General features: G+C 53.9%; 1 protein-coding gene across 2 annotated transcripts in view; it reads left to right on the top strand.

The window, feature by feature from the left end:
- Window positions 1–15,253, top strand: part of FA2H (fatty acid 2-hydroxylase) — a 62,875-nt gene that overhangs the window by 30,701 nt on the left and 16,921 nt on the right. For both annotated transcript variants that reach the window (XM_032157902.2, XM_032157901.2), the window contains exon 2: window positions 3,943–4,035. In XM_032157902.2, the coding sequence (XP_032013793.1) occupies window positions 3,943–4,035 (93 nt within the window). The remainder of the gene's footprint in view (window positions 1–3,942; window positions 4,036–15,253) is intronic.

Here is a 15,253-nt window from a genome sequence, read left to right as displayed (position 1 = left end):
AACACCAGGGCGGGAGTCTGGAAAACGTGGCCCAGATCAACGTGTGTGGCATGCGTGCGGCACAGCTGCTCCTGGCAGGACTCAGTTCCTGGAGTCCTGGCATCCCCCAGGTGGGAATGGGAGACCTTCTTCAGGAGGATCTTTGTCTTAGCTGTGTGTAGGGAGGGTTTTTAGACCTAGAATCTCATAACTAGACTTGAGAAGATTGATTAATGATCAGTGCACCGGAAGACGTGTCCCTGTACCTAGGAGTATTCCTGCTACTGACACCGTGTGACACTGGCTCTGGTTTTCCTTGGAGTCTCCTCCCATGTTGGAGGTGTGTCCTATCTTGTGATAAGAACCTGGGCTTCTGCCAAGGAGGGGTGTGGTCCCAATGAAGCCACCCAGGAAAGCACCTTGCTTATTTAGTCAATCTGGGGCTTATTTGCCAGAAGCGTATCAGTCCTGACATTGCTCCCTGAAGTGGCCCCAGGACCCTAGAGCAGAAGCAGGAAGGAGAAGGATAGAAAGAGGCCATGCCCACCCCCTTCCCCTTTGCCCCTCTTTTCCTCAGCCTCCATAGAGAGGGTGCCCCCTCTTCCAGCCCTTGACTAGTGCTGGTCCATGATTCAGAGGAATTCTGGAGAGAGAATCACTGGCCCCTCTGTGCTGGGGATGGAGCTGCTCGAGGCATGACCCACTGCCCTTCCCCCTGGCTCTCAGGAGCGGGACAGAAATCCACAGAGCAAGGACTCCTCCACTTTCCTCGTGTCACTCAGGATACTTCCAGTTGAATGAAGAAGCTTTCAACGTGCTGTTTCTATTTAGCCAGCATCTCTCTAAGAAACAGGATTTTTGTAATTTTTGAAGTAGAACCTTAGAACCAGGACATAGTGAACATTTGATTTACTTCCTGTTACAGATAGATCATTGAGCCCCACCCACATCAACCAGCTTGAGCCAAAAGAACAATTATGTGCAGTTAATGCTCATAAAAACAGAATGTTGTAATTGTTCTGCATTCATAAATATTTTAAAATAGAGGCCGGGCATGGTGGCTCACACCAATAATCGTAGCACTTTGGGAGGCAGAGGCAGGAGGATTACTTGAGCACAGGAGTTCAAGACCAGACTGGGCAACATAGTGAGACCCTATCTCTATAAAAAGAAAATAATTTTAAAATAATAAAATAGAATCTTTTTTGGTAAATGTCAGTATAAAGTTGCCAACTGCCTTCCTCGGAAAGAACTGCCTTTTATCCTGAAAACATGTACTTCCTATATATTTGGTTTTGAAATTTCCTCTTGTTTATGAAATGTTGCTGATAGTAAATTAAAAAAAAAAAATTTTTTTTTGAGACAAAGTCTTACTCTGTGGCCCAGGCTGGAGTGCAGTGGCACAATCATAGCTCACTCATAGCCTCAACCTCCTGGGCTCAAATGATCCTCCTCCCTCAGCCTCCTGAGTAGCTAGGACTACAGGCGCACACTACCACCACGCCTGGCTTTTTTTTTTTTTTTCTTTGATAGAGACAGGGTCTCGCTTTGTTGCCCAGGCTGGTCTCGAACTCCTGACCTTAAGCAATCCTCCCACCTCAGCCTCCCAAAGTGCTGGGATTGCAGGCATTGGCTACCGTACCTGCCTTTGAAATATTTTTATTTGGCAAAATAAAACGCTGGCAATCTCATACCAGTCTTATATACTTTTCATTCTGCTCATGCCTGTCCTATGTACGCGGCCAAAGGGCACTGAGAATCTATGGTCTAGGTTGTTGGAGTTTTGATCCTTTTATCTGGGCACTGCCCTATCCAGCCCAGAGTGCAAGATGCATGTTTTGTGTCCTGGCCCACCCCCTCAGGCAGACAGCCATATTTCCCCACCACGTGGCAGGGTGGGCAGATGCACCCACTCCCTTTGTTTCACATCCCCAAGGAGTGTGAGCCCTGCAGAGCTTCAGGGCTTCGCCCCCACAGCCAGGCCCACCACATGGCAGGAGTCTTGGAAGACGTTGGCTGCTTGCAGAGACCCAGCATTGAAACACGACCCACTAGGGAAATGTGGGTGGAGCATCTGGTATTTGCAAGACCCATGCTAGGCATGGGTCTAGAAACAGGAAACAGAAATCCACAAGGTCCCTGCCTATTGGAACCTATCACACCACTGGAGTATTTTGAGGTTAAACAGAATTGGAACAGGATTACTGAGCTGCTGTCATGGGAAGAGGGAGGACATTCGTATTGGATATTTGAGGCATTTCCATGTATGATATGCTGTAAAATCTACTCTTCTTTGTACTCAAGACAGCATGATATACACACACACACACACACACACACATATACATATTACAGCGCGGTGGCTCACACCTGTAATCCCAGCACTTTGGGAGGCCAAGGTAGGCGGATCACCTGAGGTCAGGAGTTCAAGACCAGTCTGGGCAACAGGGCCAAACCCCATCTCTACTGAAAACACAAAAATTAGCTGGGTGTGGTCAAGTGCACCTGTAGTCTCAGCTACTTGGGAGGCTGAGGTGCAAGGATGGCCTCGGCCCAGGAGACAGAGGTAGCATGAGCCGTTGCACTCCAGCCTGGGTGACAGAGCAACAGCCTGTCTCAAAAAAAATAAAAAAATTCAGGTATTAGCTTGGTGATACAGACTAAATATGCGGAGACACACAGACTAAGACAGGACCACAAAAGCCGCCTTTTCCTTGGGTTACATGTGGGTTTTCCCATAAAATGCCAAAATAGTCACTGTCACCATCAGGTTCTCTTGGGTCAAAAATGTACAAGTCATGACAGTAGCCTCTTGGCCGCCGGCCAGTGCCCAGCTTCCAGCTCCCTGCCATGGCCACCAGCACCACGGCTTCCTTCAGTCACAAGGACACAGAGAAGGCAAGCGCTCTCTCTGCCCCTCCTACAGGGCAGCATGGGTTTCACTTACGTGCCAGCCTGCTTGCTCTGGCCTCACCCTGCGTGACGTCAGAGCTGGCTGGGGCTGTGTGCTTTTCCCAGCACATCCCGTTTCCCTCTGACTTTACCTCTTTGTGAGTTCGACTTAACCTTGAGCCCACTTGGGCACTGCTCTGCCAATCCCACCCCACGTGTGGCCGCTGACTGGCACTCGGGTGTTGCTGCAGGGATAGCCTCCCTCGCTCCCTGCTGGCTTTCTTTCTTGTGGGCGTGTGGCCCTAGAAGCCACAGCCTGTGACTCACCAGCGTGGCCCCGTGAGCCCCACCAGGTGCCCTGGGCGCTACCCTGGGACTCCCTTTGCCTGGCACCTGCCAGGGACCTGAAGGAGGACTGGCAGGGACCCCTTTCCCGGAGGGCTTCCACTAAGCAAGCTCCTTTCCATGCAGTCTCTCCGCTGGCTCACTTCCTCTCCCAGATCTTTCTGCCTCTTTTGTTTATGCAGAAATTTTATTATTATTATTAGTGTTGTTATTATTATTATTATTTTGAGACGGAGTCTTGCTCTGTCGTCTAGGCTGGAGTGCAGTGGCACGATCTCAGCTCACTGCAACCTCTGCCTCCCAGGTTCAAGCAATTCTCCTGCCTCAGCCTCTTGAGTAGCTGGGATTACAGGCGTGCACCACCACGCCTGATAAACTTTTTATATTTTTAGTAGAGACAGGTTTTCACCATGTTGGCCAGGCTGGTCTCCAACTCCTGACCTCAGGTGATCCACCCACCTTGACCTCCCAAAGTGCTGGGATTACAGGTGTGAGCCACTGCGCCCGGCTGGAAATTATTTTTTAAGGGAAATGTAAAATACAGAGAATAACAATGCTCACATCAGGGTCTCTGTTTTCAAAAGTACCCAACGTCCTTGATCTCCACCACCCTGCCCCACCCACGGGGCTCTCACCACTCCTGGCTGCCTCTTCTCGGGGCAGCTCAGGGCTCTCCCCTCTTCCCTCACCCACTGTATATAATCCTCTCGTATCTTCTCTTTCCAGGGCTCCATGGAGAACGAGGCTGTAGCCCTTGAGGAAACTCAGAAGACAGATCCTGCTATGGAACCACGGTTCAAAATGGTGGATTGGGACAAGGTACCTGGCATAGGACGGAGTGGGGTGATGACTGGGGGCTGGCAGGGATGAGGAGAGGAAGAGGGTGTGTGGAGCCAAAGCTGGGAGTGGGCATGACGTGTGCCCAGGGGAGAAGGGGAAGGGGAAGCAGGTGTCCACAGCCCAGAGGCGTGACCTGGGACAGCAAACTCAGGCAGGGGTGTGGGAGTGCCTCATTGGTGGAAGTTCAGAAAAATCGCAGACAAGTTCTCAGCATGGAGCCAGATCCCAGACACCCCTGGAGAAGAAGAATTCTCCCACCAGGACCCCTGAAGCTGAGAAGGGGCTGTGACAGGGTTGGCAGGCCCAGACATGCCCACTTTGACCAGGGCACAAGGTAGAGCTGCCCCTGGCACCTGCAATTATCTGGAAGCAACATTGGCCAGTGCAGGGCACAGGAGCCCGCTGAGTCTGGCAGGAGACAGCGCTGAAGCCATCTTCCGTGTTTGGGAGGAGTCAGAGGTGCCTGCAGTCTTAGGATAAGCCTCTTTTGGCATCAAGAGGCCAGTGCCTTGCTGTGGCTGAGCAGACCCCATAGACTGGTGAGGTGAGCCCTGGAGGAGCTGAGTGGTCATGGTGGAAAAGAAGTCACTCAGTGGCAGGGGAGAAGCAGCTTTGCCTGGAGGGGTCACTGGAGGGAGCCGGGCTTGGTGCCATTTCCTTCCAGCTTAGGAACAGACACAAATGTGCATGTCCATAAACCCCTACCCTGCATGCCCTCTGCCTAGGCTGGGCCTCAAAGACACACAAACAAATGGGACAGGCCCCTCCCTGCAAGAGCTCACAGCCTGGTGGAGGGGACAGTAACCCCTCCCCACCACCGCCATAAAGAGTTATTACCCCAGGAGACGGCATGGGATGCATGCCCAAGGAACACAGGCGAGCAGAACGGGGTGGGGACCCCACAAAGCTGACCATCTGCTGGGCCGCCTCGGCCCTGACGCTGGGAATACGGAGATCCCACCTGTCGCATGAGATCACAGCTGCCTCTGGGAGAACCCATCCGCCCACAGCACAGACGCCTCGGGATCCAACCAGAGAGGCCAAAAGAAGTTGTTTTGTGCCACGTCCCCTCCTGAGAGGTGCAGAATCCGGGGCAAGATGGAGGCCAGCAGGAGGAAAGGCCGCCCGGCCGCGCAGCCGCGAGCTGGGACCTGGTTTCCAAACCTCAACCCCCAGCTTGGGCCCTGGGCACTGGCAGGGTCAGGACCTCAGTCTGGAACAGGGGGAGATCGGAGAGGAATGAGGAGAGTTTGGGGAATGATGAGGGGATCAAAGGGTGAGCTACAGTGTGTCCTGGCTCAGGGTCCTGTCCTGAGTGGCCAGTGGATGTTAATGGAAGGAGCTGCAGAGAGAGGCATCTGTGAGCTTGGCTTAGGGCTTGAATTCTGAAAAGAGCTGACCGGGACTGAACAAATGTGGCAGCCATCAGAGTAGAGTGACATGAACAAAACTGTCCTGGAGGGAGGAGCTGGGGTCTGAGGCTGGCTGGGGACGGGAGGTCCAGCCCACATTGCCAGCTCTGTGGCCAGCTCCTCCCAGTCTCCCCAAGCTGTGGTTCAGGGCTGACCCAGCCCCATCACTGCAGGAGGCAAGGGGAGGATTAACCCCAGCTGTGCCGCCGTCACCTATGCTGTCACCACGACCACACCCAAGGGGACGAGGGGCCCCTCCTCCCCCATGGCCTGCTCCCTGCCTGGCTCCGGGCCAGCTGTCCAAGCAGCTGACTCACCTTCCCCACCTCTCTCTCATTCTCTCTCCACACAGTCACTCTTCCTCCCCTTCCTCCTGTGTCTCTGGGCTGAGACGGAAGGGCGAGGGCTGGGCCCCGGGAGGATGTGGAGGCCCACTCTGGATGGAGCCCCCACCCATCCGGGTGTGCCTGGGAACCCCTTCAGCACCCCAGAAAATCAGCCCAGGGAGCAGGGCTTCCCAGGAGGGCAGAGGGTGCTTTTCTGCTTTTTTCTTTTCACTTTTGACTTTCCAAAAAAGGGTGCTGCTGCTGTCTCATTCACCTCGCAGGCAATCTCAGCTCCGTTAGCGGGAAGAGAGAGGCTGGGGGAGCCCGCAGCACTCCAACCTGAGCCCTCTCTCTGTTGCTGACCCAGGCAGCGGGGGCTGGGGTGGGTCTTTTGGGTCGGGACATGGAGGAGCTGGGAGAGAGGCCATGAAGGTGGCAGCTTTGTCTCAGCCGAGGGTCCCGAGGCCTGGGGTAGGTTTGCACACCTGCTCCTGTGGCAGAAGGGCTTGCTGGTGTTAACTCTTCTGGCTTCGCCTCCAAGCTCAGTACTGTGATTGCTGCCAAAGACTAGAGTCCTGGCCTCCCGGGGCCCAGTTTCCCTGGCCCTAGAAGGTGGGGACAGAGTGAGAAGGTGTGAGTGAGAAGGTGTGAGAGTGAGAAGGTGTGAGAGTGAGAAGGGGTGTGAGTGAGAAGGTGTGAGTGAGAAGGTGTGAGAGTGAGAAGGTGTGAGAAGGTGTGAGTCATCCCTTCAGTCACCCAGCCAGGCAGGATCCAGGCTTCCTTATGGGACAAGAAGCCAGGTTGTGGATTCTCACCTTCCACATCCCTCCCTGTTTCTAGAACACAGCCAGGTGAGGTGGCCAGAGCTGCCCACCACTCTCAGCTCCTGGACACACCTGTCCCCCTGGTCCAGCAGCCTCTTTTTGCCACTTCGCCATGTCCTTTTCGGAGCCCTCCCTTGAGAGCCCTCTCCACCCTTTCCACCCTGGGGTCCAGCCTCCCTTTGGGGAAGCAGCAAGAACAGGTGTGATTTGAAGGGTTTGCAGAAGTTCCCTGCCCAGATGCTCAGCAGCAGAGTTAGCCCTGAATTCACGTCTCTTGTACTGAGCCCTCACTGTGTGCCAGCCGCTTTAAATGTATTATTGGTTATCTGCTTTAATCCTGCTGACAGCACGAGGGATAAGGATTATAATTATCCTGATTTAACTGATGAGGAAGAGCTTAAATCTCCCGCCCAAAGTCACCTCTGGGCACACTAGCAGCCCAGATAGCGGCCCCTCCCCTCCACATCCACAAGGTCCTGGAACCCTCCCACCCCGACAGCTGACCATGAATAAGACCCTGAGGCCCGTGAGTAGGAGAGGGGGTGGCAGAGGGAGGGAGGAGGCTGAGCAGATACCAGCAGTGTCTCCCAAGGCAGCCACGTCCTCTTCCCCATCCTTCCTCAGGCTAAGCCAGATGCTGGCATAAGCAACTGCCGGGGCTGGACAGTGGGTGTGATCAGCCTCTTCCCTCAAGGGACAGATAGACCCATCCCGCAGGCATCCCCAAACTCCCTGTCCCTGCCCCCTGCCTGACATAACACAGACCACCCTGACACCAGGGTCCCCAGGGCCTGGAAAGGCTATTGAAGTTGGCCATAGTGTTTTGCCCGTTTAGGACCCCCAGATCAGTCACTGAGAACTCAGGAAGATAGCATCCCGATCACAAAAAGGGCCCTTTTGGCCAAAAGACTCTCGGTGGGGGGACCAGCCTTGACACCGTGGGCACTGGCCTGGCTCTCCACCAGGCACCCTGCCTGCCTAGTCGCCTTGGGTCCCCTTGGGCCTCCTTTCTCTCTATAATCCCTCCCAGCCAGAGTAGGGGTCTGGAGGGCCCAATATCCAAAGGGCCTCCCCATGGCTGTCCATACTGGGCTTAGGGCCCCTGAGTCTCCTCTCTGCCTGCCTCCTTGCCCAGAGCACCTGGCCCCTCTTCAGAGGAGCTCAGTGGTGCTCAAAAAATACCCCAAGGCAGAAAGCAGGCAGGTGGGCTGGGCACTGCCCTCTGTTTCCATGGGTCTTAGAGGACACCCTGGGAGGGCAGTAGACAGGGCAGGCTGGGAGGCAAGAGATGCCACACAGTGTTCCAGTATGGTGGAGAAAGCTATTCCCTCTATCTTTTTTATTTTTTTAGAGACAGGGTCTCACTCTGTTACCCAGGCTGGAGTACAGTGGCAAGATTGCAGCTCACTGCAGCCTTAACCTCCCAGACTCGAGCCATCCTCCCACCTCAGCTTCCTAATTAGCTGGGACTACAGGTGCATACCACCATGCCTGGCTAATTTTCTTAAATTTTTTTGTAGAGATAGGGTCTTGTTATGTTGCCCAGGCTCGTCTCAAACTCCCAGCCTCAGTGATCCTCCCACCTTGGCCTCCCAAGGTGCTGGGATTGCAACCCTGCAACTTATTATTGCGTGGGATTATCTGGAGGATCTAGTGGAATGTACTAAGGGATATCAGAAAGTGTGCTGCAAGGGAAAGACCACCCTACCTGGTTTTGGGGTGGGGCCCCTGGGCAGGCCCCCTTTGCTCATCTTCAGCCCTAAGGGCAGAGGTTATGCCTGCTTTCTGCCAGTGCTCAAGCTGTCTTTCATCTCTCCCTCTGTCTCTGGCATTTTTGCTCCCTATCCACTCTCCGCTGCCTGAATCCTCGTGGGGTGAGCCTGAGGCTACCTCCCTGTCCTCACATCCCCTGGGTGACGGGAGGGTCACAAGGCTCAGGGGAAGGAGGTAGGTGATCCGGAACCACTTCTGTGGACTTGAGCTTGTCCCAGTTAGACCGCACAGGACGGGCCTGCAACCACTCTGGCGACGCCAGCAAGAGCCCCATCTCACTGCCCCCACTGACCGCTGCCGGGCTTCCTCACAGCCTCTGTGCTGAGGAAGTCACAGCTGTGGGATCCTGATCTGGCTGCCAGGAGGCCTCCTGGCCAAGCCTGGGCTGTGAGTGGGGCACTCAAGTCCAGGCCCTGCCACAGCACATGCAGCCGAATATCTGACCCTGTCTTCTCATCTGTCAAAGGAGGTCATCATCGGCGCAACTCCCAGAATTAAGGCTCATGAAGGATAGGGGATGTGAGGCCGGAGCCCCAGCTGACCGGCGATCAGGGTGCAGACAACAGGCCCCCACTCCTCTCCCGCAGCCCCTGCTGCCTGGAAGCCTGTCTCCACGTCTGCTCAGAAAGCTGCCCTGGAGCGATGTGCCTGAGTTTGGGTGGACATTTCTTTAAACAATTGCCTTAGCTCATTGCTGTGGGGGTGGGCAGTGCTGCTGACACTGAGCAGCTACCCTGCCCCCCGCCTGCCCCCGCTCACCACATTTGTCACCTTAGGGAGAAGCAGATTCTGGGCACACCGTTCCCCATGAAAGCGTCCTATGCCACCTGGCCCTGTGCTGCCTGGGAGGAGGGGTCCTGGGGAGGGGAAGGAGGAAAACAGGGAAGGCCCCCTTCTACCCGGGCACCATGCCCTTCCGCCCACCCTCTGGGCAGCAGGCTGCCCTTTCCCCCTTCCCGTGCTGCTGCGGGCCGCATTCCTGGCATAGCCTGGGAGAAGCCCTCCCCTTCTCTCTAAGGCAGGGACAGTGCAGGCTGGGGGAGGGGCGTGGACCCCACACAGTCAGCACAAGGTGCTTTGGCCGAATCTATTCCCCCTTGCATCTGCTTCCTGGGCCCTGGCCCGTTAGTTGGGTCTTTGAATCACCAAAAAATCCATCCACCCCAATGTGCTGCTCATTCCAGAGCAGTTTCGGGCATAACCGTGCTGTCGCCCATGCAGGCCAGCTTCCTCTGGACGGCCCCGAGTGCTGGACATGCCTCTCTAGCGTCGGGTTCCACTGCTGTAAAAGGGGACTTGTTACTGTAGGGGGAGCCGTGGGAGCCCCCAGATGCCTGGGAAGTGGAGGCATCATCAGTGGCCTGATCTCCCCTTCTCCCCCACCCCAGCCACGTACATAGCCCGCAGACCTGTGCCCATGCCTTCCCTCTGTCCCCTGAGCCTTGGGAAATAAGGAGTAAATGGGGCCAGGACCAGGAACGAGCGGGAAGGAAGAGACCCAATGATGTGGTGGGAGTAGGAGAGGGGTCTTCGGTCAGGTAGAAGAGGGTGGGCGGAAGGGCGTGGTGCCCGGGTAGAAGGGGGTCTTCCCTGCTTTCCTCTTCCCCCTCCCCAGGACCCCTCCTCCCAGGCAGCACAGGGCCAGGTGGCATAGGACGCTTTCCTGGGGAATGGTGTGCCCAGAATCTGCTCCCCAAGGTGGCAAATGTGGTGAGCGGGGGCAGGCGGGGGACGGGGCAGCTGCTCAGTGTCAGCAGCGCTGCCCACCCCCAAGGCAATGAGCTAAGGCAATTGTTTGGTCAGGTAGAGCAGGAAGCGAAATGTGTCTTGCAGCACTTCCCATCTCATTGGATCCCAAGCCATCATCGTCTGCTGTCCTCCCTTCTCAAAACCAGGTCCCGCCAGCTGCCATGTTGGAAACAACCAGCAAGTGAGAGGCTTCGAACCTCTCAGCGCCCAGCTGAGCCTTTCTCTTTCAGTGCTGAGGACTGGAAGATGATTAAGAAAGGACACCCGGGCCGGGCGCGGTGGCTCATGCCTGTAATCCCAGCACTTTGGGAGGCCAAGGCGGGTGGATCACGAGGTCAGGAGATCGAGACCATCCTGGCTAACACGGTGAAACCCCGTCTCTACTAAAAATACAAAAAATTAGCCAGGCGTGGTGGCGGGCGCCTGTAATCCCAGCTACTCGGGAGGCTGAGGCAGGAGAATGGCATGAACCCAGGAGGTGGAGCTTGCAGTGAGCCGAGATCGCGCCACTGTACTCCAGCCTGGGCGACAGAGCGAGACTCCGTCTCAAAAAAAAAAAAAAGACACCCTATCAGTGCATGTACCACCTAAATCAAGGTCAAGTCCACAGGGTGCCAGTCCCAGCTCTTGGGAAACTATGTGGAGGCTGCTACAAGCTGGGGGAAGGGGGAGGGAGGCTTCCACTTCAGGCCCAACTAATCCTATCTCAAGAGTCACTTGACCTCTCAAGCCTCAATATCCTCATCTATAAATTGGGTTGGGGGTCGGCGGGCCTGAATTTCTGTGCTTATCTGGAAGGCTCACCGGGCTTCCCCTGGAATAGCAGGACTGAGGCCCCAGTCATAGAACTATAGGTGTTGGCCTTTGATGACTGAGGGGGGTGTTCACAAAAGAGAGAGTGAGGCCTTCCTGGGATTCCTCCAGGGTGGTCCTTCAGCCCCAGAGTGAAGTGGGCACCTTCCCTGGGCACCCAGGTGGGCTTCCTTGTGGAGACACAGCGTAGGCTAGATACAGAGCTTGGGTTTGAGGCCCTCCACGGCCCCAGACAGGCAAGAGGCAGCTTGGGACTGACTCTCGAGCACAAGTCCACCATGTGTACAGGTGGCAGTGCTTGCGGGTCTACCCAGGGAGTAACTGAAATCAGTTCAATCAAATGACAGACCCCTGTGCCAGGGCTCTGTTCCCACCACACGTGTAAACATGTCTTCCACAGTCTAGCTCCAGTTTCCACACCAGCTCTGTGCTTTTGTTCTGTTTCCTGTACATCCAGGTGTGAGATCTAGGCTGAAGTCCCTGCTGATAGCTTACCTAGACATTTCTTCTTGTGGTTCAACTGAATTCAACGTATGAATCCTATGCCATTTTCAGCGGGGGACAGTGGTTCACACCTGTAATCCCAGCACTTTGGGAGGCCGAGGCAAGATCACCTGAAGCCAGGAGTTCAAGACCAGACTGGTCAACATGGTGAAACCCCATCTCTACTAAAAATACAAAAAAATTAGCCAGGCATGGTGGTACATGCCTGTAGTCCCAGCTACTCAGGAGTCTGAGACAGGAGAATCACTTCAACTGGGGAAGCAGAGGTTGCAGTGAGCCGAGATCACACCACTGCACTCCAGCCTGAGTGACAGAGTGAGACTCAATCTCAAAAAAAAAAAAAAAAGAAAAGAAAAAAAAAAAGAATCCTATGCCATTTTCTATTTGCTTCACAAAATAAGGACAAAATGGATCAATAGATTAAAATTTGCCCAAACCACTGCTAGGCTGAGAGAGGGGCTCCCTGGCCACATCCCTGTGCTATAGCTGGAAAAGATCATAGTTCAAGATCGCTCAGTCTGTGTAAAGTGCACAAGTGAATCACAGGATAGCAGTATCTGTCATGTGTAACATGCAAAAGTGGGACATAGAAAAACCAGGGGCACTGACTGGGCACAGTGGCTCATGCTCATAAGCCCAGCACTTTGGGAGGCTGAGGCGGGAGGATCACTTGAGCCCAGGAGTTCGAGACCAGCTTACACAACATAGTGATACTTCATCTCTAAAAAAAAAAAAAAAAAAGACAATTATCTGGGCATGGTGGTGTGAGCCTGTAGTCCCAGCTACTCGGGAAGCTGAGGTGGGAGCACCGCTTGAGCTTAGGAGGTTGATGCTGCAGTGAGCCACAGCCATGCCACCACACTCTCACTTGGGCAACAGAGCAAGTCTGTGTCTCAAAAAGAAAAAGAAAGGACCAGGGGATTCATTTGAGAGAGATGGTCGTAAGTTGCAGATGTGTATTATTATCTTTAGAGCAACAACTGCAAGGAAAATACCAAAAGCATAGCTAAAAAGTCAATAGAGGAGATAGTATGGAATATTGTAAAATATTTCATACAGACAAGACAAAGGAAGAACAGAGGAGACAAATAGAAAATAGCAGCCAGGTGTGGTGGCGCCCACCTGTAGTCCTAGCTACTCGGAAGGCTGAGGCGGGAGGATTATTTGATCTCCAGAGGTCAAGGCTGTAGCCAGCCAAGATCAGGCCACTGCAGTCCAGCCCGGGTGACAGAGCAAGCCCTGTCTCAAAAAAAAGAAGGAAAGAATGAGAAAAGAAAACCAGAGGAGACCTACTCCAACATTAAATGTAAATAGATTTAGTGCTTCAGTTAAAAGGCAGAGATGGCTGAGTGTGGTGGCTCATGCCTGTAATCCCAGTGCTTTGGGAGGTGGAGGCGGGTTGGATCACCTGAGGTCAGGAGTTCAAGACCATCCTGGCCAACATGGTGAAATCCCATCTCTACTAAAAATACAAAAAAAAAAAAAAAAATAGCCGGATGTGGTGGTGGGCGCCTGTAATCCCAGCTACTCAGGAGGCTGAGGCAGGGAAAATTACTTGAACCCAGGAGATGGAGGTTGCGATGAGCCAAGATGGCACCGTTGCGATGTTGGCCTAGGCAAAAAGAGTGAAACTCCTTCTCAAAAAAAAAAAAAGAGGCAGAGATTGTCTGACTAGATTAAAAAGGAAGACCCAACTATATTCTGTCTGCAAGAGATGCACCTTAAATGTAAAGACGTACAGAGGTTGAAAGTAAAAGTACGGGAAAACATGGATCCTGCGCACACCAAGCTTCAGGAAGCCAACGTGATTATTAATACCCAAGTGGACTTCAGGAGAAGGAGTATTTCCAGGGACCAACATGGCTCTTTCCCAGTTGTAAAGGGGCCAACTCATCAAGGAGACATAACTGGGCAACCTTGGGCAGATTACTCAGCCTTGGTTTCCCCATCTGCAAAATGACAATAGTTAGAATACCCGCCTAGTTAGGGGTATGGCGAGGATCAAGTGACTGAACCTGTGTCAGGTGTTTAGAACCACGCTTGACACATAACCAGGGCTCCATGGGGATTAGCTCTGGGTGCTACTGCAGCTGGGACAAAGCCTCGCATTCTCGCCATGACCCTGGCCCAACTTCTTCTAAGGTGGGGCTCTGCAGACTGCCGCAAGATAAGGTGTAAACACAGGCCACCAGCTGGTTCCTCCAGTTCTTTTTCCTGGTGGGGGTTGTAGAGGTTGTGGTGGTGCAGGGTGTGTGTGTGTGTTTACAGACCTAGGGCAGAGGACTGGAGGGAATGAGACAGCATACTTCCAATGACCCCACTTGCTGCTAGACTCAAGGGCTGAGGTCAAGGAGACTGGGGTCAGGAAGGGAGCAGTGACTAGGTGGAGTTTGGATGATTGCTTGATTTAGTTAGTGCCAGGGTGGGATAGCTCCAGGCTGACTTGGATCATCTTCCAGCCTGAGAAGCAGGAAGTGAACCCCCCAACCCCCACCCCTGCCACAGGAAGGCAGCCAGTACCTGGGGCCTGCCAAGTTCATATGGCAGAAGCCACAGCTTTCTTTGGGCCCTTCACCCTGGTCACAGGCACAGAGAGAAACCCAGTGGCCTTGCCTGCTTGCTCCCGGGACCCCCACATCCCTGCTCCCAGGCTGTGACAGTGAGACTAGCTCCACCTCCAGAGGAGCTGGGGGCACGTGAGGGCCAGTTCCTGGAAGACCCGCTGGGGCTGCAGTCTTTGGTGGTGAGGCCTGTACAAGAATGAGATTGCAGCCAGGGCCAGGGGAAGGCAGGTTTCTGGAATCACTGATGGCTGTTTCGTCCAGGCTTGCAAACTCTTCCACGTGCAGCCCTTGCTCCTCTCCCCTCCTCTCCCTGCCTGTGGTTCCCCTACTTCCCACCTGCAGTGGCTGCCTGACTCCCCGTGCTGAAGATTGGCTAAGCATCCACCATGACACCCTCATCCTCACTCCGATTGTGGGTGGCGGATTGGGGCCCACCAGCATCACAGATGAGGGCACCGAGGTTGCCCCGAGAGGAAAAGATGCACATCCAGGATCTCACAGCTGGTCAAAGGCACAGCCAGGCTTTAATGCTGTTCCCCTGACTCCAGGTTCATTGTTCTTTACTGGATTCGGTCCAGATTAACCTAGCACTGGCTTGTCAGAAATTCTCAAGGGCTTCCAGTTGCCTGGAGCTGAAACCTGCAAAGTTTTCTGAGCTTGCATCCCTATGAGTAAAACTTTCTGCACACACGCTCCATTATGTGTCCATTTAAATTATTTACAAAGTATTTGCATGTGTTAATGTACTCTCATAGTCTGTGCATTAGAAAACATTCAAATGCCATGTAAAGGTGAGATAAAGCCTGCGTAGTGGCACGCTCCTGTAGTCTGAGCTACCCAAGAGGCTGAGGCGGGAGGATCGCTTGAGCCCAGGAGTTCAAGTCCAGCCTGAGCAACAGAGCAAGACCCACCTCTTAATAAAACAAAAAAGAGGCCGGGCGCGGTGGCTCACGCCTGTAATCCCAGCACTTTGGGAGGCCGAGGCGGGTGGATCACGGGGGTCAGGAGATCGAGACTATCTTAGCCAACATGGTGAAACCCCGTCTCTACTAAAATACAAAAAATTAGCTAGCCGATGTGGCATGTGCCTGTAATCCCAGCTAGTTGGGAGGCTGAGGCAGGGGAATCACTTGAACCCAGGAGGCAGAGGTTGCAGCGAGCTGAGATTGCGCCACTGTGCTACAGCCTGGTGACAGAGCAAGACTCTGTCTCAAAAAAAAAAAAAAAAAAAA

Source organism: Hylobates moloch, unplaced genomic scaffold (assembly GCF_009828535.3).
Source record: "Hylobates moloch isolate HMO894 unplaced genomic scaffold, HMol_V3 SCAFFOLD_6, whole genome shotgun sequence".
NCBI lineage: Eukaryota > Metazoa > Chordata > Mammalia > Primates > Hylobatidae > Hylobates > Hylobates moloch.
This window is presented reverse-complemented; position numbering and strand designations above follow the sequence as displayed.